General features: G+C 45.2%; 1 protein-coding gene across 1 annotated transcript in view; it reads right to left on the bottom strand.

The window, feature by feature from the left end:
• Gadl1 (glutamate decarboxylase like 1) overlaps nt 1-27,072 on the bottom strand; it is a 172,249-nt gene that overhangs the window by 124,873 nt on the left and 20,304 nt on the right. Inside the window, 5 exon segments of the mRNA XM_034484292.2 lie at nt 2,144-2,259; nt 2,959-3,065; nt 7,377-7,467; nt 10,565-10,691; nt 16,131-16,303. Of these exon segments, the coding sequence (XP_034340183.2) occupies nt 2,144-2,259; nt 2,959-3,065; nt 7,377-7,467; nt 10,565-10,691; nt 16,131-16,303 (614 nt within the window).

The raw sequence follows: 27,072 nt of genomic DNA, 5'->3' as shown, positions 1-27,072 counted from the left end.
GTTTTGGTTTGGTTTTATTTTTGTTTGGTTTTGTTTTGTTTTTTTTTTTTTGTTTGGTTTTGTTTTGTTTTGAGAAGGATAAGAAGTAACAAGTCTCCTTTTGACATTTTCATACATACTTTGTTTTGGCTGGACTTGCTTCACAACTCCTTCCCACCCATATCCCTAATCCCCTCCCACTCTTGCCCTTGCAGTCCCAGTATTCCCCTTTCCTCTTTCTTGTCATGTGTGTTTAGGCCCTGTCTTGTCTGACCTTGGAAGCTAAGCAAAGCACTGCCTGATAAGTACTTGGATGGGAACCCGCCTCCAGCTTTTGTCAGAATAGCTACCCTGGGAATGAACAGAGATCCACTGGAACCACACAAAAAGTAGAATATAGGGAACAAGGGTGTCTTTCTGATAAGACTGACCTTAAGCTAGACCATCCATTTACACCCATCTCACTGGGGCTGGCTCTTTCTCCTCCTATTGTTAATGGCCAGTTCTTTTTCTTCTAATATGAACCAGATTCTACTTTGCAGGCAACAACCCATTCAGTCTTTGCAAGCATCTTCTCTTTGATGAGTATGGTGTGGCTAATGGATTGCTTTTGTGGGTCCATTGCTCAGGGATCCCTGACTTTAGACCTTGTGTAAGTTCACTTAGCACCAGATTCTACTTTCTCCATATCTTGGATATGAGTCTGAGATATGTCTTGCTTTGTTACAAAAATGAGTCCAGACTGGCAATATACCAGTTCTGATATAGCACTCAGTGACCTATGTGTTCCTAGATTTCTCAGAGTCTGCCTGCACTGCCTGTTGGGGTGCACTGTGCAAGGGGCACGGTGTAGAGAGGGGTCACTGGAACCAACCAGCTGGACCACCCCTGTTCCAGTCAGGGAAAGGATCCCAGCCAAGAATGGCACAACTTTCCAGGATCTCAGAGGCTTAGAACTGGCTTAGAATGTGGCTGCAGTTTGGGGATAATTTGAGAGACAAGAGACAACTGATATGCTGGTTAAAATGAGGAAAGCAAAGCACAGAGGTGGCATGAACTTTTCTAACTCCACTCAGATCATGTGTCCTAAGATCAGAATCAAATCTGGTGGCCTAACTCAAAGTCAGTGTACTTACCCACATCTTCACCTTGCACTAGAGAGTGAAAAAGGTGTGAGAACCTTGGTGACTCTGGATTGTGTGTGTGTGTGTGTGTGTGTGCATGTGCACGTGTATGTGAGACATCAGTGGTTACTGAAGTCTTCTGCCTTCCTCTTTACCTTCAAAGGAAAGATTAAAAAAAAGAAAACAAACCTTCCATTACTCAAACAAAGCAACTTCGAAAGGAATTATGAGTGGAGAGCACATCTGACATCAGTCATGATCTGAGTTCTAATTAAACAAGAACACTTGAAGGAAAGAGTCACAGACAGGGAGCTAGTACTTTCAAATGAAATCCATGGTGCTTGCACATGAGTGCCTGTGTGTGCGCATGCACACACACACACACACACACACACACACACACACCTTACTGAGTCCTTCTACTGTTGTACATATGTATACATGTTTAGTGCTTATCACTTAGAGACTAGATAACCCATTGGGGAGCTTGACCCTGGAGAAGCCTGATTCATCCTCTTCCTGTATCTATTAGCTGCCTGGACCTCTTCATCTAGGGATGGAGTCTTGGCAGATGTTCCCCCATCCACATCTGTACATCACCTGATGTTGTCATGATGCTGGTCTTGTTTAGGCAACCATATTGGTGAGATTTAGTGGGTGCCCCTCCCTGTTATATGTAGAAGACACTGCCTTACAGGAGATGCCCTGATCCTCTGGCTTTTACAATCTTTCCAAGCCCTCTTTCATAAATCTTGGGTTGTATTGTAGCCTAAGGGTTGCATTGTAGACGTGCATTCATTGGGTATTGGCATCCTGTAGTCAGACTTTAAATTTTAAGTGAAAACTGAGTGGCCAGGGGTCACAAAACCAGAATAATCTGATTTACCTTTGAAATGAAATACTATATCATAGGTAGGCACATCAATCACATGTGGATAGGATCAAAATCACAAAAGGGAATCCTCAGGCAAATGAACTGTTAACTAGCACATCCCCAGGAAGAAATAAAAATGTATCCACCTTCAGGAATAATGCTTTACCTCTGCCGATGCGAAAAGGATTAATCTTGGCAAACCAGACAGGCCTTTCTCCTTGATATCAGGGCAATGTCTGAATCTAGCTAAATTCATTGCACACATATTGGACACAGAGCCACCTGCAAAGAGAAAATTTAAAGGTCACATTTACAGCATGAAGTCCTAACACCCCCAAAAAACAAATAGGCTGGGAAGCATTGAACAGCTAGGGCTACTTCTATCTAAGCAAAACTCACTGTGAAAGGCACCCAAACACCCCAGATGTCTCAACTATGCTCTCCCAAATGTCTACAATTTCAGACCCTTTTTTATCTCAAAAAAGGAGCAAATTTAGGCCTATCCTTTTGGCTCAGGACCTGAACTTAGGAGGATATCCAAAGCTGTGTTGTTTATAACACTCTGTCTGTCACCTCTCTGGTGGAACTGAAGTGGAAATACACGCTCATCTCCAGCCCAAGAAAAACACTGTAGAATAAACTAAGATGCTCTGAAAATTCTGTTGAAACATCGCCTTAAAAACACAGAGGACCTCGCAGTACCTCTCTAAGCTCCCAACAGCTGAGGAACTTCCTTGTGTTAGATAAAAATCTTAAGTGCTTGATATGAACACCCTAAGATGTAGACATTCCATTTGTTAAGTTTGTATATGATGACTTAGCATTTATGAAAATTTCAATCACACCGTGAAACCGTGTTTGTTAGCTCATGGTCTGCTAACATTTTGGTCACGTGTATGCCTGCAAGGAGAGGTTCCTCCCCTGAATAGATGTGTAGATGCTCCAAGTGGGAGGGTGATGGAGGTCACCAGTGGTACTCACCTGGGTTAAATATTCCATCCCCTTCTTTCCAGCCAATACATTCAATCATTTTCTTCAGAACCGCCTCTTCCACTAACAGAAACACTGGGGACACCTCATACGTATAACTAGACAGATATAAAAAACACTTCACTTCTATGACTAGAGTCAAAACATCCCTTGGGGGGTCCCGAGAAAGGCATAGAGTGAGTTCCATGAAACCCAGTGGCTGCCAGGTGGAGGGAGTCTCTGTAGATCTATCCCTCGGAACTAGAGAAGACTCCATTGGCAATGCTATTACTACTGCTGCTACTGCTATTCCTATTCCTATTAATATTAATATTAATATTAATATTGCTACTAGATAAGGTTAAATGTCCATAGTTGGTGTCCCTGGCAAGCTACTTCAGGAACCTTCAATTTCATAGGGAATTGAAGGCAAGGAATCATCTATGTGTCAGCCATGAGAAATAGCCACTCCTTTGTTTGAATGTCTGGTAAACCGGTTGTTAAGACTAACTAAAGAGAAGCTCTTGTCTTGGCAGCCATCTTTTTCAAGTTCATTAATACAAGTACACTCTCTCTACATGGATGTTCTGTGTCCTAAACATGGCCTTCTCTACTCCATTAGCTATCCCGACACAGGTGGGGAGTGTTTTATTAGTAGCTCTCATTGTGTGATGGGTTTACTGACAAGTTCTGTCCTGATTTCTCCCTCTAGGCAAGGACACCATCACCAGAGAGCCTTGATATTGTGACCTTCTTAGGATCATCTCAGTTCAAGGGGCAACCATATGGCCACACCTCTCCCTGTGGCATCCATATTTGATGACTGGTCCTTGTAGAGATTTCTCTGGGATCTGTGGAAACTGTCACTAAAACTGTACCAGTCTGACTTGCATCCCTGGCCCTCCCTGCATGTTCGTCCCACACTCTCCCTCTCCAATCCCTCATGTTGATCCCATGTGCTTAGTATATGCCTGCCCTTTGAACTCCATCCAGAGCAACTTCCCAGCTCCAGAACCGTACCCCAAACTCCATCAGCTATATTAGTGTTTATATTACTATATTACATATGCATACATATAATGCCTGGTTATGTAATGTGTAAGTCTCTTCTCTCTCCAGGTGACTAAGAGTCACTAAATATCTCCAACCTCCTTTACAGTAAGGTGATTGTACATTAATTAACTTGTATGTGAATAAATGTTGACTCTAAATATGTAGGCTAGGCAGACACATTTAAGTTTCTAGTTGTAGAATTTTTTGATATAAGTATTTTTAACATCTGGAGGGGATAGCTTTGGAACAAAAGCAAAAAGAACCAAACACCTACTATGTAATGTCTGCCTGTATGCCAAGCACTCTACAGATCCTCTTAAATATAAGATAGGCTAAACTTCCACCATGATGTGAAACCATTTTATACACACAGACAGTGTGAAAGTCTGTGTATATTTATGGGGGGTTGAAATACAGATAAAATAGTCGTTCAATTTGTTGTGAGGTTATTACTAAAAGTTGGCTCAACTCTATACTGGGAATGGACATGCGGATGGAGGCAAAGGGCTGCCGTCACCAGGGCAGGCACATTCTGAGCGGATGGTGCAGTGGGGCAGAATTTAACACTTCATAGACCTCTAAATGTACCAGGTCAAGTAACTCAAGAAAGGAGTTCTGAAACCCTAAGGGCAGAGATCTGAAGAGTGAGATTTGGCCATCTTCTCTGACTGTCTGAGTCTTCCAGCCCTGGAACATGGCGACTATGTCTGTCCTCATAGAGGCACTGTCAGTCCATGTGCTCACCCCTGACATCTCTGGAGCTAATTCCCAAACTTTCAGTCTTCACCTTGGGTTAGCACACTGTCCTGGTCACATGGTCCCTCTCCTATGGCTTCCTGCCACACCTGTACTCTTGGCTTTCCCCTCCTCCCTCCCTCCACCATAGGTGATTCTCTCCCTCCTAACTATTAGAAATTCTGTGTCTTCAAGTCTTGGTCCCAAGGCCCTGAGTCCTGCTCTTTCCTCAGTCTCTGTCCTCAAGGCTGTGGTTTTCTACCCTGGCTGCTCACTAAAGCCCTTAAATTCATACAGCAGGTGAATTTCATTAGTTCGTTCAGACCCCAGGGGTCCTCAGGGTAGTTCCAATAAGTAGTCAGGGTCAGGAATCACTAGCTTGGGGCATCTTATCCATACCCAGTATTTCTAAAATATCCCCAGTTTCTTTCACATCTCCACCTTTCAAAACCAATACTGGAATTCCAGGCCCCAGGATCTCTCAGTGTGGTTGACTATCTCAAACTCATTGCAAATTCATCAGTCACCAATGGAAATGGAAATTTTGATATTGCCTCATCCACTGCACAGTTGGGAACTGGTGTTCTCTTACAGCATCTGGTGCCACCCAATAGCACAGCCATGAAGCCAGTCACAAAGGGAGGAAACCCAGGCATTAGCCAAGAAACTTCTCTCTGACCCTCATTTCCTAGATCCTACACCTGTCCACTCCTTTACATGTTCTCTTCTAAGTGTGTGCACATGTGTGTACTCATGTCCCTGTGTGTGTACATGCTTGAGTCCAATGGTGGTTTGAGAGGCAGGGTCTCACATGGACCTGGGCTTCCGAATACTAACTGGTCACAAGGTACCAGGGACTCACCTCCCTCCACCTTCCCAGTGCTGGGACCACAAATGTGTGCTACTACCTACAAGCTACGGGTCCTATGCTTGTCTACCAAGTGCCATAATGATGGCAATGATTTCATGGTTCATCTTCTAAACCCTGAGTCCAAACTGCTACAATCTCTCATTGGGTAAAGGAAGTGTCCTCTTAATTCATCTTATCTAGTCACTCAGATTTGGGTGTGTGCATGTGTGTGTGCACATGAGAGAGAGGGGGAGAGAGAGAGAGAGAGAGAGAGAGAGAGAGAGAGAGAGAGAGAGAGTCGTGCAAGTGTGCTGTGACGGACTCATGAAGATCAGAGGACAATCTTTCCTAATTGATCTTCTCCTCCCACGTTGTTTGAGACAGTCCAGCATAACCCAGGCTGACTGGGCCACAAGTTTCTGGAGATTGCCTTGTCTCTGCCTCCTGTTTCCCTCAGATGTGTCAGATTATTGACACTTGTGTTATTGCACCTGGCTTATATGTGAGGGATTCTGAGGTCAGGCTGTCAAGCATATGCACTAAGCCATGTCCCCATCCGCCAGAGAATTGTTTTTACATAGCAAATGTCAGCAAACAGGGTTGACTTTCAAGGGCTTCCAATGTTTGTGGAGTGGTTCGTAAGCAAGTTTCCCTAGCTCAACACGTCAGCTACTCTCAGTCTCTCTGGTCTTGTTTCCTACTCTAACTCCTGCCATTCTGTTGGATACACCCACACTGACCTTTCAGCAAAGAGTGGCATGCTACCTCCCACCACAGGGCCTTTGCACATGCTGCCGCCCACCACAGGGCCTTTGTACATGTTACTCCCACCAGTTGGTACTTGTCTCTCTCAATTTAACCTGCTTAGGTCTTACTCATCCTTCTCTTAGCTGTCATCTTTTCTCAGAGAAGACTTTCCTGGGACAAACAAACATCCCTCCATTTACGTTTATAGTATAACACACCTGTCTCTCAAGTATGAATTTGGATTTTGCATTCATTCACATTAAGGCCATTTAGTCTGCATCTTTCTTTCACCAGACTTTATAACTTCTAATGACAGCATCAAAAGTACAGGTATGTATCTGTGTGTGTCTGTCTGTCTGTCTGTGTCTGTGCCTTTGTCTGCGAGTCTGTGTATATATCTATCTGTGTGTCTATCTGTCTGTGTGTATGCATCTGTTTATCTGTGTCTCTGTGTATTACTCTCTCTTTCTGTGTCTGTGTGTGTGTGCACGAGTGGATGCATGTGTGTGCATGCATGTGTGTAAATCAGAAGAAAGCCTTGGGCATGGTTCTCTAGTTAACCATTCACTTGTTATTTGAGGCAGGGTCTCTCACTGGCCTAGAGTTTACAAGGAGGCTCATCTGGCTAGCCAGGAGCACCAGGGAACTTCCCCTCTCTGTCTCCTAAACTGGGATTACAATGTGTCAGCTTTATACTTGGGTTCTGAGGGTTGTACTATGGTTTTCAGGCTTGGGAGGCAAGCACTTTCCCAACAGATCCATCTCCTCAGCCCACGACTTGTTTTTATTCAGCCGCTAGTGTGTAGCACAGCCCTGGCTTTTCTTGTAGGAGTTGGTGGAGATTTGTTTAACCAGGTCTCTGTTTGATTGATAGGTATACCTGGCATTATCTCACAGCTTCACCTCCTCCAATATGGCTTGGAGTTCTAGGACTCTGACATTTCTAATGGTTAGACTTTGCAAAACAAATCATCACAGCGAAAATCATGAAAGACATTCTCACAAGTTAACGGCCATCTCTAACCTCCAGTCACACGGTACTTACATGCTTGGATTCAGTGCCTCTGTTATAATCCGGGCTGCCAAGGAGTAATAATCAAGGCCAGCATACAGCTGGTTGAAAAATCGTGGATGGTCTGTAACAGGAAAACAAAGTCTTCACTTTCACAGCAATGGCGCCCCAATGGGTCTTTCACACATAGGTCAGCCCAGTGTGGTTGCACTTAAAGGACCCTCAGAATCAGCATACACATCTATAGAATGGGCACAAAGGGCCTCTGAGTTCTAGAAATGGTCTGAGCCTACTCTGGCCATGAGCTGAATGAGTTGTATTTATCTACCTTATTATATGTAATTATATTTCAATTGAAAAAGTACCTAACATATAGACAAGAAAACATGTTGAAGCCTCTTTTCTGTATGTGGACTTGCGTACAGATCCATGCATGTGTGCACACATGTGTGTGTGTGTGTGTGTGTGTGTGTGCCTGCCTTTGTCTGTGAGTCTGTGTATATATCTATCTGTCTGTGTGTCTACCTGTCTGTGTGTGCGCACAGGCCAGAGGTTGGTGGAAGGTGACTTTCTCGGTTTCTCTCCACCTTAGTTTAAGAGGGAGTCTCTCATCCCACCCAAGCTTGCCCACTCAGCTACACCGGCTGATCAGTAGGGCCATGTGATGTGCCTGTCTATCTCCCCATATCTCCTCACCTGGCTTTTTAAGGTGGAATCCAGAAAGACAGAACTCCGGTCTCCATGGTTACATGGCCAGCAGGCTGTCAGAGGATCCATACCCCTGCTGTGATCCATTTCCCCGCCACCCCACAATGAAGTGCTTTGCCATAACTCTTTCTCTAGGTCAACGGTTCTCAGTAAAACTGGAGAAATTGAGAGCTTCGCTTTAACTTCCTGTCTCTCCTGCTATTCGCATCCACCCGAGCCCCTGAGAAACAGTCCCTAGCACCATTCCCCAAGTGTCACAGACTTCAAGTGTTCACCTATAGTGGCAGTCAGGGAGTGGCCTTTCTGTTCCTCCTGCCGTACAGCCTGACTGGCATGAAGCAGATGGGGTAGCAGCTGTGACTCGTCACTCAGTTCAGACACTTCCGGATTCAAACTATTTCAGACTCCATCTTTAAAACCTTGTTTGTCATGGAGTAAGAACCTCCTGCTTCTCCCCCCTCCCCTCCCTCTTTCCCTCCGTCTCCCCCAACTCGCCCCCTCACTTCCATCTCTCTCCTTACTTAAAAGGTCTCATAAAAGTCTCCAGCTTTCCAAGTGTGAATCTTCACACCAAATACCAGGCTAACCGGCTTGACATTCTCAGGCATAAGAAACACAACATGATAAAAAGCACAAAGGCAGGGGCCTTTCTAATTCGGGATGTGTGGGAAACAGGCTTGGTTATAGAATTTAATGTGGGTTTTTTCCCCCTCTTTCTCTTTCAACCATGGGTTCAATAAAGGAAACCCAAATCGAAGCAAATGCTTTTTCAATGGAAGCATGGAAAACTTCCCTCTGATCTGGCAGAGACAACCAGACATCTCTACAAGTGATTTTAATAGGTTTTTTAAAAGTTCCATGTTAATTTATGATTGATTTCCATGGTAACATTATGGAAAACACTCAGTAAACCAAAAACAATTTACTGCATTAAATGTCACTCCCAACTTCTGACAGGCACTGTAATAATGAAGGAGTTGTCTCTGCTTAGGAGATTCTAACTGGGTTTTAGATATATGTGCCAAGCTTTCCCAAGGGAACTTAATCCAATTATTTTTAGTTGGGATTTTATGGTGTTCTTTCCACTAAATTTAGTTCAGTGTCAGAACTCACAGAACATAATGCCTGTGTAGATTAAGACACTGGATTACCTTCTCAGCACAGGAAAGTGTGCATATTTCAGAAATCAACCCTGCCTCCACCTTTGAAACATCTTCCTTGGGTATTTGTCCTATGGTAGCAATCCAGCTAGTGACACGGTGCCACTGTTTACTGAAAGCCACAATGGTTATGGCATTTGTGTGAAAATCAAAACAAAACCTAACATTTACTCTTTTCTTTGTAATGAGTCTTGACTATCCAGGCTATCCTTGAACTCACTATGTAGCTGAAGATGACCTTGAACTCCTGATCTTCCTGCCTCCATGTCCTGAGAGCTGGGATTATAGGGGTGAGCCACCGTGCCTGGGTTATGCAGTGATAGGACTAGAAGCCAAGACTTTGTGCATATTAGCCAACCACTGCCAGCTGAGCTCTCCCTGCAGGCCTTTTATTTCTCTTATAGCAACCTAAAGATTTTATTTTTTTTATTTTGATTCTGAAAGATTTGATCAAATGAGTTAGTAATTAGAAATTGCCAAGAGTAAACCAATATCCTCTGAATAAATCTATTTTTGAACTTTTCCTGCCTTCTTCCTCCTCTTCCTCTTCCTCTTCCTCCTCCTCCTTCTTCTTCTTCTCCCTCCTTCTTCCTCCTCCTTCTTCCTCCTCCTCTTCTTCCTCCTCCTCTTCTTCTCCTCCTCCTTCTTCCTCCTCCTTCTTCCTCTTCCTCCTTTGTCCTCCTCCTCCTTCTTCCTCCTCCTCTTCTTCCTCCTCCTCTTCCTCCTCCTCCTCCTCCTCCTCTTCTTCTTCTTCTTCTTCTTCTTCTTCTTATTATTATTATTATTATTATTATTATTATTCCTCCCCTCCTCCTCTTTCTCCTCCTCCTCTTCTTTCTCTTCCTTTTCTTCCTCTTCTTCCTCCTCCTCTTCTTTCTCTTCCTTTTCTTCCTCTTCCTCTTCCTCCTTCTCCTTCTCCCCTTCCTCCTCTTCCTCCTCCTCTCCCTCATCTTCTTCTTTAATCCCTCCTCATTCTTCTGGCATACTCTGGGCCATAGACAAATTTTTAAGTCCCATTACATAATCACATAATCAAAACAATGTGAGAGTTGAAAAACTTAATATATAGCAACTATAGTAGAAATCTTGGCTACCAATGGAGGGTGGCAATCTATGGAGAAGGTATCGAGAAGGAAGAGGCAGGGATTTCAGGGCTCAAACATTAATTGATTCCCTAACAATTGTTCTGGCCTTGAAAACAAATCTGCATTAGGGATGAAAGGAACCCATGTAGAAATCTGCATCAGAGCCATAGTTTGTTTGACCCACATGTCTTGTTCTTTAAACACCGGAATCCTCATTCTTACTAAGAGGTGAATGGCAGACTAGGTCAGGAACGTGACAAGGCCTTACTGGTTTTGACGCTGAAGTGGATGACGTCTTGGCAGAGTTTCAGCAGCTTGTCCTGTGACTCTCCTGTGTCCCTCATCTCCAGGTCAAGGAGCTGCCTCAGCTGCTCAGGGGGCTGCCACTCACATACCTGGAGATTGAATAATAGCTTGCAGTTAACCAAGTTCCCAGTGGAGCCCAAGATGAGGGTCATGATCAACCCAGTGGAGCCCATGTATTGGAGGAGCCAGAACTCAGTCCCAAGGTAGCTCTGAAAAAGCAGGGGACACATGAATTTAAACCTCTTGGGGCTGCAGCCCAGCTCAAACGGAGCTATGGTAGCACTGTGGATCCAGCAGGGACCAGAGCGGGCCAGGTCCATTCAGACCTCCTAGGAGAACCAACATGAGGCTGGTGACAAATGTCAGGACTGAGTGGGACAGGCTAACATTGGGGATGACTCACAGAATGCTTTAGGTGAAAATGACATGGGCTGGAAGATCAGGCAGCCTGCAGCATCTAAAACATCATGGAAGTGTGCTGGGACCACAGCATAAATCAGAGGAAAGAGAAGAGCATCTCGGAAAAACAAGACAATTTCTAAGTGCTCTCTCTTCCTTCCCCACACAGTCTGTCAGCCCAGCTGCCAGAGCAGGCCTCTCTCCCTCAAATCGTTATCATATATTTCTGCTCAAACACCTTCACCTACATCCCATCATCATCAAGATCAATGTAGAAGAAAGTATGAAGACATAAACTCATCCTATGTGAGCTGCGTCTCTACCTGCATTTCTTCTCTGGCATGCCTACCTCCTGGCTAACTAGCCCCTCTCTTCCTCAAACATACCAAGTTTGTGCACAGTGCTGGGGTCTCCACTTGCTGCATCCTCTGCCTGGAATGTCTCTCACACACCCACCTATTTTATTCCTAACCCCTCCTTTAGTATATCTTTGCCAAAATGTTTCAATTATTATTCATTGATAATTTTGTCTGTTAACATTCCCAGCTGCCCATGACCCAGGCATGACAACCCTCTCGTCCACATTTTGTTTTCCATAGCAGGTATCACAAAGCTAGCCACCCATCTGCTATATCCTATACAATCACCACCACGAGGCCAAGATGGACTTGCCTATCCATGGAGACTATTCAGAGCCCCTCAGTAAAGAAGGACCAGGATGAAGTGTGACAGTGGTGAAGGGGTTATGGAAGCGTGTGTTTGAGAGAAGGTGTGGAGCATGAGGCTTAAGTCCATTCACACTAAGACACTCAGTGGAGATGTGTGGAGCACATGTGAGTAAGTGGAGAAGGGTAGATCAAGGCAGGCTTTATCAAACTCTTGGGAAGGATCAGGAACAGAACTCTTGGCTTCCTAGAAGGATACCCCAGGGGAAGGTGCTCACATCTCAGAAGGAAACCACAGGAATCCCTGGAGAACATTGGCACTTACGAATGCAAAAGTGTGGCAGAGATGACCTCTGATAGGGAGAATGACAATGAGGGAAGAAGGGAGACCTTCTAGCATGGTTTAATGGGGCCCAAGCCAAGAATGAAGAGCATCCAAAGAAGAATATGCTGTCAAATGATGCTGCAGAGCCAAGTGAAGGACCAATAAGCCCTCACGGAATTCATCACCACGGAGGTGTTCTTGGCACCGGCAATGTGACTAGAGAGGTGGGGGTGGAGGTGAGATTGGGGTGGAGTGGAGAGGTAGGAGGTGAAGAAAGAGAGGGAGGGACTGTAGATATCTTTAAAAAGCTTGGTGGTGGAGGGAAGGGGAGGGGAGGGAAGACTGAGGTGAGAGACCAGGGAATAGAAGCAGGCTAGAAGCCAGAGAGGTGGGAAGTGGGGAAAGCCAGAGGAGCTTTCAAGCTGCCTGGCAGACAGGGGTGAGTCAAACATGCCCGAGACTACCCACAGGAGTGGCATGGGCACATACAACTACCCACGTGAGTCTCAAGGGAACGCTGATGAGGGAACACTGTCTCAAAGGCTGCTTAAGACAATCAGCTGTGTGATTTACTGGGCCCAAGAGCTGTAGAGTCAGAAAAAAAAAAAAAAAAAAAAACAGTAGACAGCAGGAGCTTGAGGGGCTGGAATGGACAGGCTAGAGGGAACACAAGGGAATCTGGGGCAGGGAGATGGAATTGATCTGGATCTTTTCACGTTCGGGTGCGTGTGCATGTGAGTGTATTTGGGATTCTTTAGCTGGACTGCTGGGTTCCTTAAACTTGGGGTCCTATGATTTGATCTCCTGTGGGTCTCCTATGTCGTCTCTCTTTCTCATTTGATCTCCTGTGGGTCTCCTATGTCATCTCTCTTTCTCAAGCTCTTCGACAAGAGGAACTCCTTGCTCTGAGAGCATCTTGCCTGTCTGCAGTGTTTGCCCGCTTTCTTTACTGTCCTGAGCAACGACAGTACCTGTGTAACTTCTCTCAGCCTTCCTAAAACCCATGTCTCCTTTACACTCTACTTCAGGGTGAAGCTCCTCTGTGAACCTTCCAAAGGTGTTTCCCAAACTCACCGCCTTCTCACTGGGACCCTCTATTCCCTTTACAAATGAAACTTTACCATTCTAGTTGGATTAAAAAGTCATTTTGAAACTGGGCCTTTATCTTTTGTTTCTCTACTTCCTCAAGGGCTCAATTTAATGCCTTTCAAGTAGCCAGCATTCAGTTAATATGCAATTACTGAAAAAAAAAAAAAAAAAGAGTCTAGCTTAAAAAAAAAATACAACATGGCCAGACATGATGGCTCACACCTATAATTCCAGCACTCAAGAGGCTAAAGGAAAGAAGACCAATTTGAGGCCAGCCTGGGCTACATAGATCTTATTTCAAAAAAATAAATCAAATCAGCATTTCAGTAATGATTGCGGTGACACTCCTAAGACTCTACCCCTTAGCGGAGGAAATATTGGCAGCTGATGGATGATGAAGGAGATTTGATCTCTCTAGGGGTGTGGATCCTGATAGAATGCCTATGCTGGCATTTATTTGTTAATAATATAATCGGGGGTGGGTGTGGAATCTCTCCTGTGTGTCCATTTTGCTGGACCATACCTATACACAGAGGCACACACAGGCCAGTCCTACACAGAGAAGCATGAGAGTAGCACAGATTGAGTAATTGAGTTCATAAAAGAAATGAAGAAGGAGCCAAGAAGGAGGAGGAGCAGCAGCAGGAGGAGGAGGAGGAAGAGGAGGAGGAAGAGGAGGAAGAAGAAGACTAGAAATTGAGAAAGGGCACGGGGGTCATTCTGGCAGGAGCTGGAGGGAGGAGGGAGTGTGGATAGGATCAGAATACATTGTAAAGGGGCTGGAGAGAGGCCCCCATGCTTAAGAGCACTGATTGTTCTTCCAGAGGACTTGGGTTTTATTTCTAGTGTCCACATGGCCATTTACAGCAATCTGTAACTGAAGTTCTGAGGATTCTGCCACCCCCTTCTGGCCTCTGTAGGTACTGCATACACATGGTGCACAGACGTTGTGTATAGGCAGTAAAAATATAACTATATCTTTTTTTTTTAAATCATATACATGTTTGAAAGTCACAAAGAATAAATATATTTTAAGGCATAATAAATAATTGAAAACCAAAAGTGTGCTGCTAACCAAACAAGATTCAAAGTATTTCAGAGACGTGCAGGGAAGCCTGATACTAAATTGTAAATACGAGAATGAATAAAAGCCGCCACAATCAGTTTTGTCCTGAGCATGAATATTCTGTCCACGTTCAGAGATCATGACAATCTAGTCTATTAGTTTTCTAATTAGTGACCTACATCTCAGGAAAAAAATGCCATCATCTTTGAACTCAGTTATGAATGGCATTTACTTGCTATTAATACAATTGGGGAGAGATCTCTGCTATGTGTCCGTCCACTGGTAATTCAATTTCAACAGATGAGAGTGACTGGGATGATAAGAGGCAGTGCAGCCCTTGTTCCTGGTGTGTATGGAGAAGTTAGAAATATGGACACTGAAGTCATAGAACCTGCATTTAGCCCCAGCTAAATGTACTAAGGTGTGATGTGGTTGAGATACAGGGTCCTTGGTTTCTCCCTCCTTTCTAAACCAGGAACAATAACATGTCTGCTGTTTATGGGTTCATGTAATTATCGAGTGTGTGTGCTTCTCTCTGCGTGTGTGTTTCTTGTGAGAACATATGTGTGTGTGTAACTTCACATTCATATGTTTGCCTGTGTGACTAAAGGCCAGAGGACAACCTTTCCTATCATTCCCATAAAGATCCTTTCCACTTTTTAAATTATTATTTTTTTTGAGACAGTTTCTCATCAGCCTAGAGCTTTCTCAAGTAGGCTTAGGTGGCTGACCAGTGAGTTCTAGAGATTTAATTGTTTCAGCCTCCACTGGCTGATATTTCAAGATCATGCACTACATCCAGCTTTTATATGTGGATCAAACTCAGGTCCTGATACTTACATGGGAAGCATGTAAATGAATTATCTCCCTGGTCCCATTACAAAGGGATCAAATATGCAGTGCATATGGTCTGGGCCTGAGGATGGTACTTAGCATACAGTGCCTACTCCCTAGAGTAGATGGCACTGGTGGCAAGTCTTTACTTGAGACTAAATGTGAGCCAGCATTTTAATCCTAGACCCAAAAAAATGCTACCACACAGCAGTCATATTTAACCAACAGCGATTGCTAGTGTGAACTCAGGAAAGCTGCTGAGAGGTTGTGAGGTAAATCCTTGTTAGTTTTTCTTGCCTCTGCACCCTACTTGATTTCCATCAGTGAAACAAAGATGATGCCTGAGGAAACCAGCCGCATGCTCTGCAGGGCAGAATCAATAGAACTCCAGCTACCAAATGGGGCAGGCACTTACTCCTGTGCTGTCTGGCCTCCAAGTCCTGGCCTCCCAAAAAGTAAGACCTGGAAGGGAAGACCTAGGCTTCTAAGGAAGATGATAGGAAGTGGAGGCCAGGGAGAAAAATGGCCATATCTGTGGCATTTGACATCCCCCTGAGACAAAGCTCTAGAGAAATGAAGGTTTGGCCAGCCTCCCTTTTGGTCAATCATACAGATGTGGAAAACATCTGGGATTTTTTAACACCCCTCTCTGTCTTTCTGTCTCTGTTTCTCTCTGTCTTTGTCTGTCTGTCTGTCTGTCTGTCTGTCTATCTATCTATCTATCTGCCTCTCTCTCTCTCTCTCTCTCTCTCTCTCTCTCTCTCTCTCTCTGTGTGTGTGTGTGTGTGTGTGTGTGTGTGTGTGTGAGTGTGTGAGAGAGAGAGAGAGAGAATGTGGACCTGTGCATGCCATATCTGGAGGTCAAAGGAGAACTTCAAATATCTGTTCTGATCTCCTTTGTTTGAGGTGAGGGGTCTCTTGTTCACCTCAGCCATAGACAGCCTGTAGCCTGTGGCTTCCTTGTGTCTTGTCTCTACCTCCCACCTCGAATAGGAACACTGGAACTCTAGATTTTTGCCACAGTGCCCAGCTTCACATGGGTTCTCTGGGTATTTGAACTCAGGTCCTCACACTTGCACAGCAAGTGCCTTCTCCACTGAGCCATCTCTCCGGCCCCACTCCTAGGATTTCCTGTGTGTTTTCTTTTTACCTTTTCATTGACGTTGGTAGCTTTCAAAACCACCTCTTCCATTATTAGCCTACAGGCTTCTTCAACAAATTTTTCTCCAGCTTTCACGTCTGTTTGAGGTCCATTAAGTACAACCCCATCCACGAAGACGGGGATCTTTTTACCAGGGGTCATCTCCTTCTGGTCAGTGTCTCCTAGGAGGGCACAGAGAGAGTGGGTTTGAGAGCTCACACCATGAAACACAGACAAAGAAACCAACAAAAACTCCACAAATGGTGTCCGTTCACTTACATATTCACTTTAGGCTCCCCATATTCCTTTATTGTGTGTCAAGCACATTTCCCCTCAGACCCCCTGTCCTCTCTTCCTTGCCCCTGTTTGATCCTGTCAGTCTCCCTGTCACATGCATGTCCTCTCTTCACTGATGAAGGTTCCCCTGTGTGGTCGGGGTGCTCACCATTGTTCACCTAAGAAGTCCTACAAAGCTCACGACTCACAGGATAGGTGAAGACATCGTATGGTGCAGACTTCTTCCTATCGGACAGCGAGAGTCCATGGAGTAGAGAGCCAGTCCTTCAGTACTAGACCGAGTCTGACCCCAAAACTTTGCCAGTGTGCACAGTGCCCATGTTCGATGGCAAAGTTCAAATACAATGCCTTCTGTAGTAGAGGGGTATCTTACAGAACACGGTGTCTCAAAGACAGTGAGACACTTGGTGACATTCTCACAGGGGCACAAATGACTGGCACAAGAGCCTTCCCTTAGACACACCCCTGCTCCCACCAAAGAAGAAAAGGAGTGGAGGGGGAGAGTTGGCTATCTGAAGAGAGCGAAGAGGAAACAGTGCTTCAAACCTAGCTGTAGATAATTCTGTGCTCAACCATTCTCTTCAGCTCTGCTTGCTTTGAAGGTAACTTTTCCACCTTCCTGTACTAAGACTGGAGAGCATGCCACCATGCCTAGTTGATGCTGGTTAGAGATGGAACCTGGGGTGTGTGCATGCTAAGACAACCAACTAAGCTACATGCTCAGCCCTCAGCCCTGAACATATAAAGCATATATTTCTTTAAACTTTCCGAAACTGCTTTATTAAGCAGAGAGATCGGGGGCACAAGCCCCGAGCCCGTTATAAACTCAGCATCCTTTGGTCCTAGGAGCAACACTGTGCAGGGGTAAAGAAAAAGACACCCAGCCACATACGCATTGTTCTCTCAAGAAAGCAAGGGTGTACTTTGAGATTGGAATACCAAATAGAATTCTATAAAAACCCCATCTCATGTTTGATGTCTCTGAATCGCAGAAGAAGCCTGAAGGGTCATTCAGGTATCTCCGAGAAAGTAAACACTGAAATCTTCAAAGGCAGGGAGCTAGTCACCACCTTCCTCAAGGATGGGGTCCATCAGCATGCTTCTCTAAATGGAGGTGCCCTCATCATTCAAGGGCAGGTGGGTCGTGGGCTGTTTTCCCGGGAGCTAAATTTCAAAATCTTCAGGGAGGAAAGTTCCTTCACTTTCCAAAAGTGCTTTGCTCACCATTGGAGAGTGCCACAGAGCCAGAGACTGTCCTGTGGCACACCTGACTCACCCCCCCCCCCAAAAAAAACCATTATCAAGCACATATGCAAAAAGACTCATGCAAACCCAAACCATGCATGGTGGCTCATGCGCTTGGGAAACTAGAGCAGAGGGGTTTCTGGGAATTTGAGGCCAGCCTGAGCTACTTCGTGAGGTCCCAACCAGCTGGGGCTACAGAATGGGACTATGTTTTGAGAGGAGGGAGGGGGGAAGAGGGGGGAGGGAGGGAGGGAGGGAGGGAGGGAGGGAGGGAGGGAGGGTGAGATGGAGGAGGGAGGGAGGAAAGAAGGAAAGTGTCTTAGGGTTACTAATACTGGGATGAAGCATCATTATCAAAGCAGCATGGAGAGGAAAGGGTTTATTTCACTCACACTTTAACAGGACAAACAGTTCCACACTGAGAGCAGTTAGGGCTACTCCAACTGGGCAGGGAATGGAGGGAGGAGCTGATTCAGAAGCCATGGAGGGGTGCTGCTTATTGGCTTGCTCCCCATGGCTTGCTCCACCTGCTTTCTTATAGAGCCCAGGCACAGCATCATCCACAATGTGCTAGACTTTCCCCCATCAATCACTAATTAAGAAAATGTTCTACAGGTTTGCTTATAGCTTAGTCTTATGGAAGCATCTTCTCAGTTGTGCCTCCTTCCTCTCCAATGACTCTAGCTTGTGTCAAATTGACATACAACTATGCAGCACAGAAGGAAAGAAAGAGGGGTAAGGGAAAAAGGAAAGGTTTAGGGAAAGGACAGACAGACAGACAGACAGACAGACAGACAGAGAGCTTTAGAAACATAAGCCCAAATCCATTGCATGAGGACACGTCATCTTATAGTTTAACCATATCTCCCCCTGCAAATCATTCTTAGCTTAAAGAACTATTTATTTTTATTTTATATAAATGGATATTTTGCTTGGATTCATATGAAGCCGGGTGCTGCCGGGCGGTGGTGGCGCACGCCTTTAATCCCAGCACTTGGGAGGCAGAGGCAGGCGGATTTCTGAGTTCGAGGCCAGCCTGGTCTACAGAGTGAGTTCCAGGACAGCCAGGGCTACACAAAGAAACCCTGTCTCGAAAAAACAACAAAAAAATGGAGCCGGGTGCTTGTGAGCTGCCATGCAGTGCTAAGAACTGAACCCAGACCCTCTGCGAGAGCGACAACTGCCCTTAAGCACTGAGCCCTCTCTTCAGCCCTCCAACTCCAATCTTCTTAAGGACGAAGAAATAATACAAACATTTCATCCTTCATATTCATTTTACATCTGCAGTCTCGGTTTAAATGACTTCCTCTATCAGAAGCATCGGGTCGTTCCCTCATGCCCCTTCCTATTCTCTGTCCCAGGGAAGATGTTGATAAAGTGCACAGTGAAAAGACTTCCTCGGTGTCTTCAGCCTCTCACAAGTGCAGGCCCAGCTTGAAGGCAGGACCTGAGCAGGCTCAGACTCTACAGCTGGACATGTGACTGGTGGCTCAGTCAACCTGGAAATCCGTATCTCGGGAGGCAGGCTACTTGCCCAAAATAGACTGCCACAGAAATCACTCTGGGCGACCAACCTAGATATCCAAAGCACATTTACCACAAGCTCAGATCTGATCGCATTCTTTTTCCCGAGACACAATCCTCTCTCCTTTTTATAATCCCTGGGTTCAGTTAGCTGTGGAAATTTACAGAAACAATTTCTAAAAGGCAATTTCAGCCCTGGGCCTCTCCGAGTAGCTCACATTCTAAATCCACCTAAATATGTTCACAGCCTGATTTCAAAGCTAAAATGTATGTGGTTTTGAATGTTTTCTATGCTTTCTGGATGCGGTGCTCAAACAATATCCTTGTGTCTGTTTGTTTATTTGTTTGTTTGTTTGTTTGTTATACCTGTGACAGTTTTCTCCCCAAAGTTCAATGTCCTGGTAAAACTCTGAGGCCAGAAAAAGCTTTTTGCGACATTATTCACAAAGGTAAAAGATGACATTGTCTTGGGCACACACCTGCAGTTTGGGAGAGGTGGGGTCTGCAGTTCCTGGCTCCATCTTGATTCCCCGTGGAAGTTGGGGTGGGGGGTGCCAGATACCCTCCACTTATTCTGCACTGGAAAGACTGTGGTGAATTTGGGTGAGGGCAAACACAGGGAGCTCCAGTGTGGAAATGTTTTACACGGAAATGCCTTTCAAGGGAAGGAACTTTCCTCTCAGGGGGAGAAGAGAGTTTTCTAGGTTTTAAAAATAAAGTAGGAAAGAGGGCAATTATTCCAGGAACTGTAGTTATGTCAGGAGGCAGTGCTATTATTACACACGCAGAAAAAGGGAGTTTTTTTTTCAACCTCATTAGTGGGATTTCTGGCTTTTATTGCACAGGGATTAAGAGTAGTTCTTTAGCCCTCCTAGGCTCTCTCCCTCTCTCATAAAACATGTCAAACACCCATTCACAAGCAGAGTAACAGTGGAGGTTGAATCAGCACTGCCTTTATGGCACTGTTACAGAGACCCCTGCCCTTCACAGAATGGATGAGGAACCTTCTCCAGAACATGGTGGAAAGCAGGGCTGATCTGTGGCTGCATCTTATTCTGTTGATGGTTGAGACAACATGCTTCTCCTGCACGTTCTACGACAGAGACACCCTCGGCATCTCTGGTGGACTGAGCCATGTCTGCTGCAGACGATCATCCACCAAATGAAGCATTTTCTTCCTCACCATCATAGTTAATCAGATTAATAAAGAACTTCAAGTTAGAGGGCTCCCTCCCCCAGAACATGCTCAGCACCCCAGTTTTTCTACCTGAGTCCCAACCATCACCAAAGGCTTGGATCACTGCAGTTGTCCCCCAGCCTAGCCCCCAGCTCTATGTCTGTTCTCCACACAGCAACCCCGACATTGCTGTGGGGAGACAGGTGGCAGTGTGTACTAAGAGGTTCATGACTCCTCCTTGGATGAAAGCCAGTTGGCGTTGTCATGATGCCCTCCCTGCCCCACACGAGTCCTGTCCCTGCTTCCGCATTGACTTCACACTTTGCATCTCACTATTGTGTTCCAAGCTCTCGAGGGTCCATCGTCAAGTGCTTCGCTGTCCTTCAAGTCTCCCCCTTGAATGTCAGTTTCTCGGGGAGGTGGTCCTTGACTCCAGGTGCCATAGCAACCACATCACCATGGCTGCCATTTTCTTCCTTGACTCAAAAGCAGGGATGCCCTGTTACCTACCAGAGCTGTCTGCGGGCTGTTGGGTAACAGTCTTCGCCATTCATTTCTCCTCCAGTGCTCAGACTTCTCCAGTCCGTTCTCAGTGAGGGACTCACATGCACATCCCTCTCATGTCTACATTTCTACCAGCCCCTCAACTGCTTGTCTTCCAGCTCATCACAGAAGCTCAACATTGGCTTTGGCCAGAGCTCTCCTTCCTCAAAAAAAAAAATGTTAACTCCAAGTCCTGCTTCATATAGAGATGGCTTGTCCTTACACATATGTACACAATGTGCACAAAGCCTTAAAACAAGCCAGGTGCACATTGGGCACTATATAAATGTTAGTGGACATGATAATAAATCATTTAATTTATTATATAAAGGTCATAATAAATATTAGCCAACAGAAGGATGTAGTATTTAGATTTATAAACACAGATACATTTGCATGTGATTTTAGGTTGTGATGACGTGAGGCAGGAAGTGTGTCTCAAAGGGCAAGAAAGTGTTTGGTGAGGTGCCCTCCCCGGGTGATCGTCAGCACAAGAGGCCTCAAAGGCAGAAGATGGTCATGTGAGGGAGGCAAAGTTTATTCACAAGGCTCAGTACCCAAGATGGCAGGGGATTGTTCCACCCACTCAGGATAGGCATCTGTGCAAGACGTCATCTTGTCACTTCACGTTGGTCGTCGTCTGTGCAGAGGCTTTATTTCCTGTTCTAGATCACAGACTCCCACAGAGAAAGCTCCATGTGTGACTTTGCTGTGTATTCCAGGAACAGAATTCAGGCGCTGGCTTCCAACAATGCTCGGGGACTGAATTATCTTCAAGATAATCGCTGAACTGAACCGTCGGCTCAGGCTGACTGAATGCTCTCGGAGGCCATCTTATCTATTTCAGACAAGCTCCAAATCTCCTCTGCAATCCAGTAGCCTAGACAGTAAGGGAGCTGACTTCCCACTTCACGCAGTCATTCCTAAACTCTCTATCCTGGTACAATTACATTACGTACAGCCTCTCTATGCCTCTGTCTCCTCATTCATAAAATGGGAGAACCTCTGACAAAAGGGATAACACTGGCATCAGAAACTTCTGGAAATGTTAATAAAGACTCTCATGAGTAACTTCACTAGTACTACCTGTACTTGGGAGAAAGCCAGAAAATTCAGACTTTTCCCAAGTACTCTTAATGTGTACCTGTTTCTTCTTTCCTTCCTTCCTTCCTTTCTTCCTTCCTCCCTCCCTCCCTCCCTCCCTCCCTCTCTCTCTCTCTCTCTCTCTCTCTCTCTCTCTCTCTCTCTCTCTCTCTCTCTCTCTTTCTTCTTGAGACAGGGTTTCTCTCTTTAGCCCTGGATGTCCTGGAACACTCTTTGTAGACCAGGCTGGCCTCAAACTTATAGAGATCTCAAGTGCTGGGATTAAAGGCGTGAGCCACCATGCCTAGCAATTTGTACTTAATTTTAAGAATATACACCTTCCTTTGGGAATCACAGTACTGGGTGAGCTTGAATTCCTCCCAAACCCTTGATTGTACAGCCTTTGTCATTATAATAACCTCATACAGTGGTTCTGTATTATTCCAGCAGATACTTATCGGTATCTGCCTCCTGTCCTCGAAACTTGCCAGGTTAGTCTACATCAGATATTTACATTAGTAGACACCAGTTGGATGCTCCCCTTAAGTACCTCAAAGTCTCCGTGAGGAGAGGAGTGCAGAAAAACTCTAATATGCGGTATGGGTGTAGTGACTTTTATGAGCTGGACAGGTTCTCATAGGTTACACAGATTTCATTGCAATTAAAACTCTGATTATTTACTCTATATACAGATACAGGGACTAAGGCACAGACAGTCTCACCAGGCTTAACTGATTTACTCAAAGCTACAGAAACCTGCAATAGGGAAACTGAGATAAATGCTACCTGGAGCTCAGTGAAGGAGCTGTGTGATTCTGTTCTGCCCTGAGTCTACAAGACAGTAGGGAGGAGTTAAGAAAAACAGCAAGGGGGATTCGGGATTCGACTTAGAACTTGCTGCCAGTGATAGAGAGATTCCGGGGAGGGTGAATATCTAATGTAAATGGTACATGCCAAGTCACATGTTAAGACAAGGATCCCAACATGACGTTTGTATGTAAATAGTTCAGGCATTTGGCAGGCAGGGTCAGAGTCAGAGAGGCTGATATGTACGGAAAGGATTTTGACTTAAAATATTTGTCTTGCTTTTAAATACCAGCAGTAATAATACTTTTAAAGCCTCCACACATGGTACATTAGTGGCTCTGCCGAAAACTCCACTCAAGCAAGTGGCTTCAAATACAGGCAGATGCCATTTCCATAGGACCGGATAGCGAATGAATGCCTAGACAAAGCAAGCCTAAATGCCCTCCCACTGGACAATAATCCAAATGAACGAAGCACCGTTAGTTGTCAGGGAGAGGTCTCCTCTTGCCACTTAAAACACTTACTTTTCCCCACTAGTTCCTGACAGCCTTGTCATCTTAGATTGGGCCGGTTTGGTTTGACTTTGAGCAACAAGGCATGATACAACACTCTAGGTGCGGTAAAGCTCCCAACACGGAATCAGTGAATGCTCGTGTCGTGTCCTCTGCTCCAAGAAATTGGTGAGAAGGCTTCCAGTCACACCCAGTGCATGGCAAAGCTAGAGCGTTGAAAGTGAGTAGACCCTAGCTCAAATTCTAACGCTGTCCCATGGGCACGTCTAACCTCCAGATGATCTCTTACCGGTAAATGGGAGAAGCAGCCATCCTAGTGCCTTGAGTATCTGAAGGGGGTGGGGGAGCAAGGAGTTGAAGGAGAGTTGGGAAAAAATAGCTCAGTACATGGTAAGTACTACCAGGGGTGGAGGTTATAATTAACAGCCATTCGCTATATTGTTTGCTTGTTTTGTGTGTGAGAGACAGTGTGAAGAAAAAAAAAAAAGCTGTCAATAAGAAAAGTCTCCCATTCCAGGCTTTTCTACTTTTTAAGAGAAAATTAGCAAGAGAAAAAGACTATTTACTTCCAAAGATCAGAAAGACAGAGGAACAATGAATGAAACATGAATTCAAGTCCCCCAGATTAAGAAATAATGAACTCTCCAGAAAACAGGCAAAGACACTGGAGACCAAAAGCCAAAAGGTCAGGCTCTCCATAGCAGTGAGCTCATCCAAGGAAGGCTGAGGACCAAGGTAAGGGCTGAGGCAGCATAATTAACAAATTAAGGATAGCCTACTGTGTACCGAGAACCCAACCTAATGCTTAGGGACATAGAAACAAGCCATGCACGGCCTCTCTTCTCAGCACTGCTAAGCCTCAAAAGAGAATATTAAGGTAGCAAGGCAAAGGAAAATTGAGGTTAAAAAAAACAAAAACCAAAACCCACTGAGCACACATTTCTAGAATGTTTTCTATGAGGAGCCTCAGCTAACCAGGACTATTCACTATCTAATGATGGGTACCATCTACACAGCTTGCAAATTCCCTGCCTGTGGACAGTCAACCTATAGGAAGAAGCCTAAGACATAACAGCACAGCTGGGCTGCTGCCCCAGAATGTCTGGGCCTTGTGGAACCCTGTCAGAGAGAGAGAGAAGTTGGGGGGACAGGGAACAATTTTACAGTATGACTGGCAATGTAAAATAGAATCATCATAAATGACAAAGCTATGTGTCCAACTTTAATCCAGCTGGGAGTGTGCACCCAGGTGCAAGAGAAGGGGAGAAAACCAAGCCAGCTTGAGTCAAATTATATCGATTAATTAATTACAATGTTAATTATTAATTAACAATTAATCAATGTGGGTATGGTTAAATTTTCCTTAGCTGAAATCCATAGAGAATAGATACTTTGTAAACGTGTCTTTGATAAAGTAGCTATGGAACCTTTCCTGACCTTCTCTGATTTGGAGTACCTTGGGACAGGCAGCTTAGGAAACTTGGGTTCCTACCAGTGAGACACACTGGTGGTGACCTGAGAGTCTGGTATAGGCATGTTTATAAATACTTGAAAATTCTTGCCGAAAAGCTAACATGTGGTAATGGGGGGTTGTCAATCTGGAAAAAGGGCGCTGACTTTGACCATGAAAAGTAGCAGGTTCTAGGTGAGATGGCATTCAGAGTTATTCACCTATCTAGTCACCTCCTTCAACAAACAAGCCATGCACATCGCAACCATCCAACTTCAGGAGGGTAAGACCTGAATCAGCCACAAAAACAGCCAGCTGTTCTTTGATAATGGTTGGTCAGGGAGGGACACCACCCCTGAAGACCTATGCCCTACTGTCTCTCTCTCTCTCTCTCTCTCTCTCTCTCTCTCTCTCTCTCTCTCTCTCTCTGTCTCTCTCTCTCTCTCTCTCCTCATCAGCACATACGTGTGTCATAGTCAAAGCTGTGCCCTGGAGAGGTCAGTGGAGATGACTCAGTGAGGTTGTGAATGGGGAGTGGGTGGAGACAGGTGGCCCTCCAGAATTACCTGGCCATTCTCCCTAACCTCGCCTAACCTAGGTGAACTCTGGGCCAGTGAAAGACAAGATCTCAAAAGCACAAGGTTGATGGTACCTCAGAAATTGAACACATACACATACTGGAACACATATGTGCTTGCACATGTGTGTGTGCGCACACGCACGCACATGTGACAAATTTACATTCAACTTCAGTGACTGTAAGACGGAGACAAAAGCCAACTATGGAATAATTAAAATCATCATTAATGATTTCCTCTCATAGATGCTTCAGAGGAAAGTCCTTGACTTGTCAAAACAAGGATGAGGAAGGATTTTAGATATAGTTAGGGAAAGACATTCGAGTTGTCTGAATTAAGACACAAAAGAAAAGAAGGCCCCAGACATGGAAGGCCACAGAAAGAGAAGAAACAGAAACAACTGACGTGTTGGCCTCTGTATGAAATAGCAGGAGAGGATCAGGGGCCTAGGTAACGACAAGCAGCAGGTAGAAACAAACTGGGATTTGGCAGCATGGAGTCAGAGCACAGCGGCTGCCTGGTGTTCTAACAGTAAGCAGGAAGCCATGTAGAACATCTGGCAGCTTCAGAGGAGTACTGAAGAAAGAAGAGAGATGGGTGCGGCATAGAGTTCAGATAAGGGATCAAGGTCTGGATGGAAAGAGCCAAGATAGCCCTGATCCTAGCCATCGAGAAGAGGAACACAAACAACAAACCGGCTGACACCCTTATGCTCACGTGCACTGCCATCATGTTAGTAGAATGAGTCCCTAATGGACAGGACTGTTTTTCCAGTCTCCATGACGCCTGAGATCCAATGGTGAACTTTGGGTGAAGTGCTGACAGAGCAAGTCAGAACAAAGGTCCCTGCACGTATGAGCTCTTCCCCCGCACAGCAGAGGACTAGTGACTATAAAATATCTCTGGGTGGTGACACGCTCTCATCTCCCACTAAGTTTTACTTAGTGGAATCCCATTGTTAGCATCTGGGATGCCAGTTACATGACTCGAACTCAACGAATATTCAAATGTCAAGCCCTTTCCTTCAACAACTAAGCTAGGTCTGTCCACTCTGGTCCAGTTTCAAGAGGACAAACTCGACAGAAGTGAGCCCTAAAAATAGCTAGCAGTCCCTCACCAGTGGTCAAGAATGTAGGTTGTACACCTCTCTGTCTCTCTGTCTCTCTCTCTCTCTGTCTCTCTCTCTGTCTCTCTCTCTGTCTCTCTCTCTGTCTCTCTCTGTCTCTCTCTCTCTCTCTCTCTCTCTCTCTTTCTCTGCTTTTTATATAGGCCCCATGCATCTAATTTCCAAACTTTCTACTATATAGCCAAGGATAACTTTGAACTTCTGATCCTCTGCCTTCATTCATGTCCTGAGTGCTGAGATTACAGGTATGGACGGACCATGGACCATGATTACAGATATGGACCATGACTCCCAGGTCCTTCAGCGCTGTGGGTTGAATCCAGAGCTTCATGCATGCCAGGCAAGCACTTTATCAATTGAGAGCTACATTGCAAGCCTGCTTACTTACAGTTTGCTTTTCATGGGACTTGGAGCATCAGGCCAGCAATTATGTGACCTTCTGGTCTTCTCAGGAGAGTCAGTTATTGATATGGCTTAAGGATGCTTTATTTGTCAGCCTGAAATCACTACTGCCTTTGTCAGCTTGTCACAGTGACAGGAAGCCATCTAAACTGCCCCCTTCCTATGCCACCTGTAAATCTCATGAACTCCTCTGGTGAACAGCCCCTC

This window comes from Arvicanthis niloticus, chromosome 21 (assembly GCF_011762505.2).
Source record: "Arvicanthis niloticus isolate mArvNil1 chromosome 21, mArvNil1.pat.X, whole genome shotgun sequence".
NCBI lineage: Eukaryota > Metazoa > Chordata > Mammalia > Rodentia > Muridae > Arvicanthis > Arvicanthis niloticus.
This window is presented reverse-complemented; position numbering and strand designations above follow the sequence as displayed.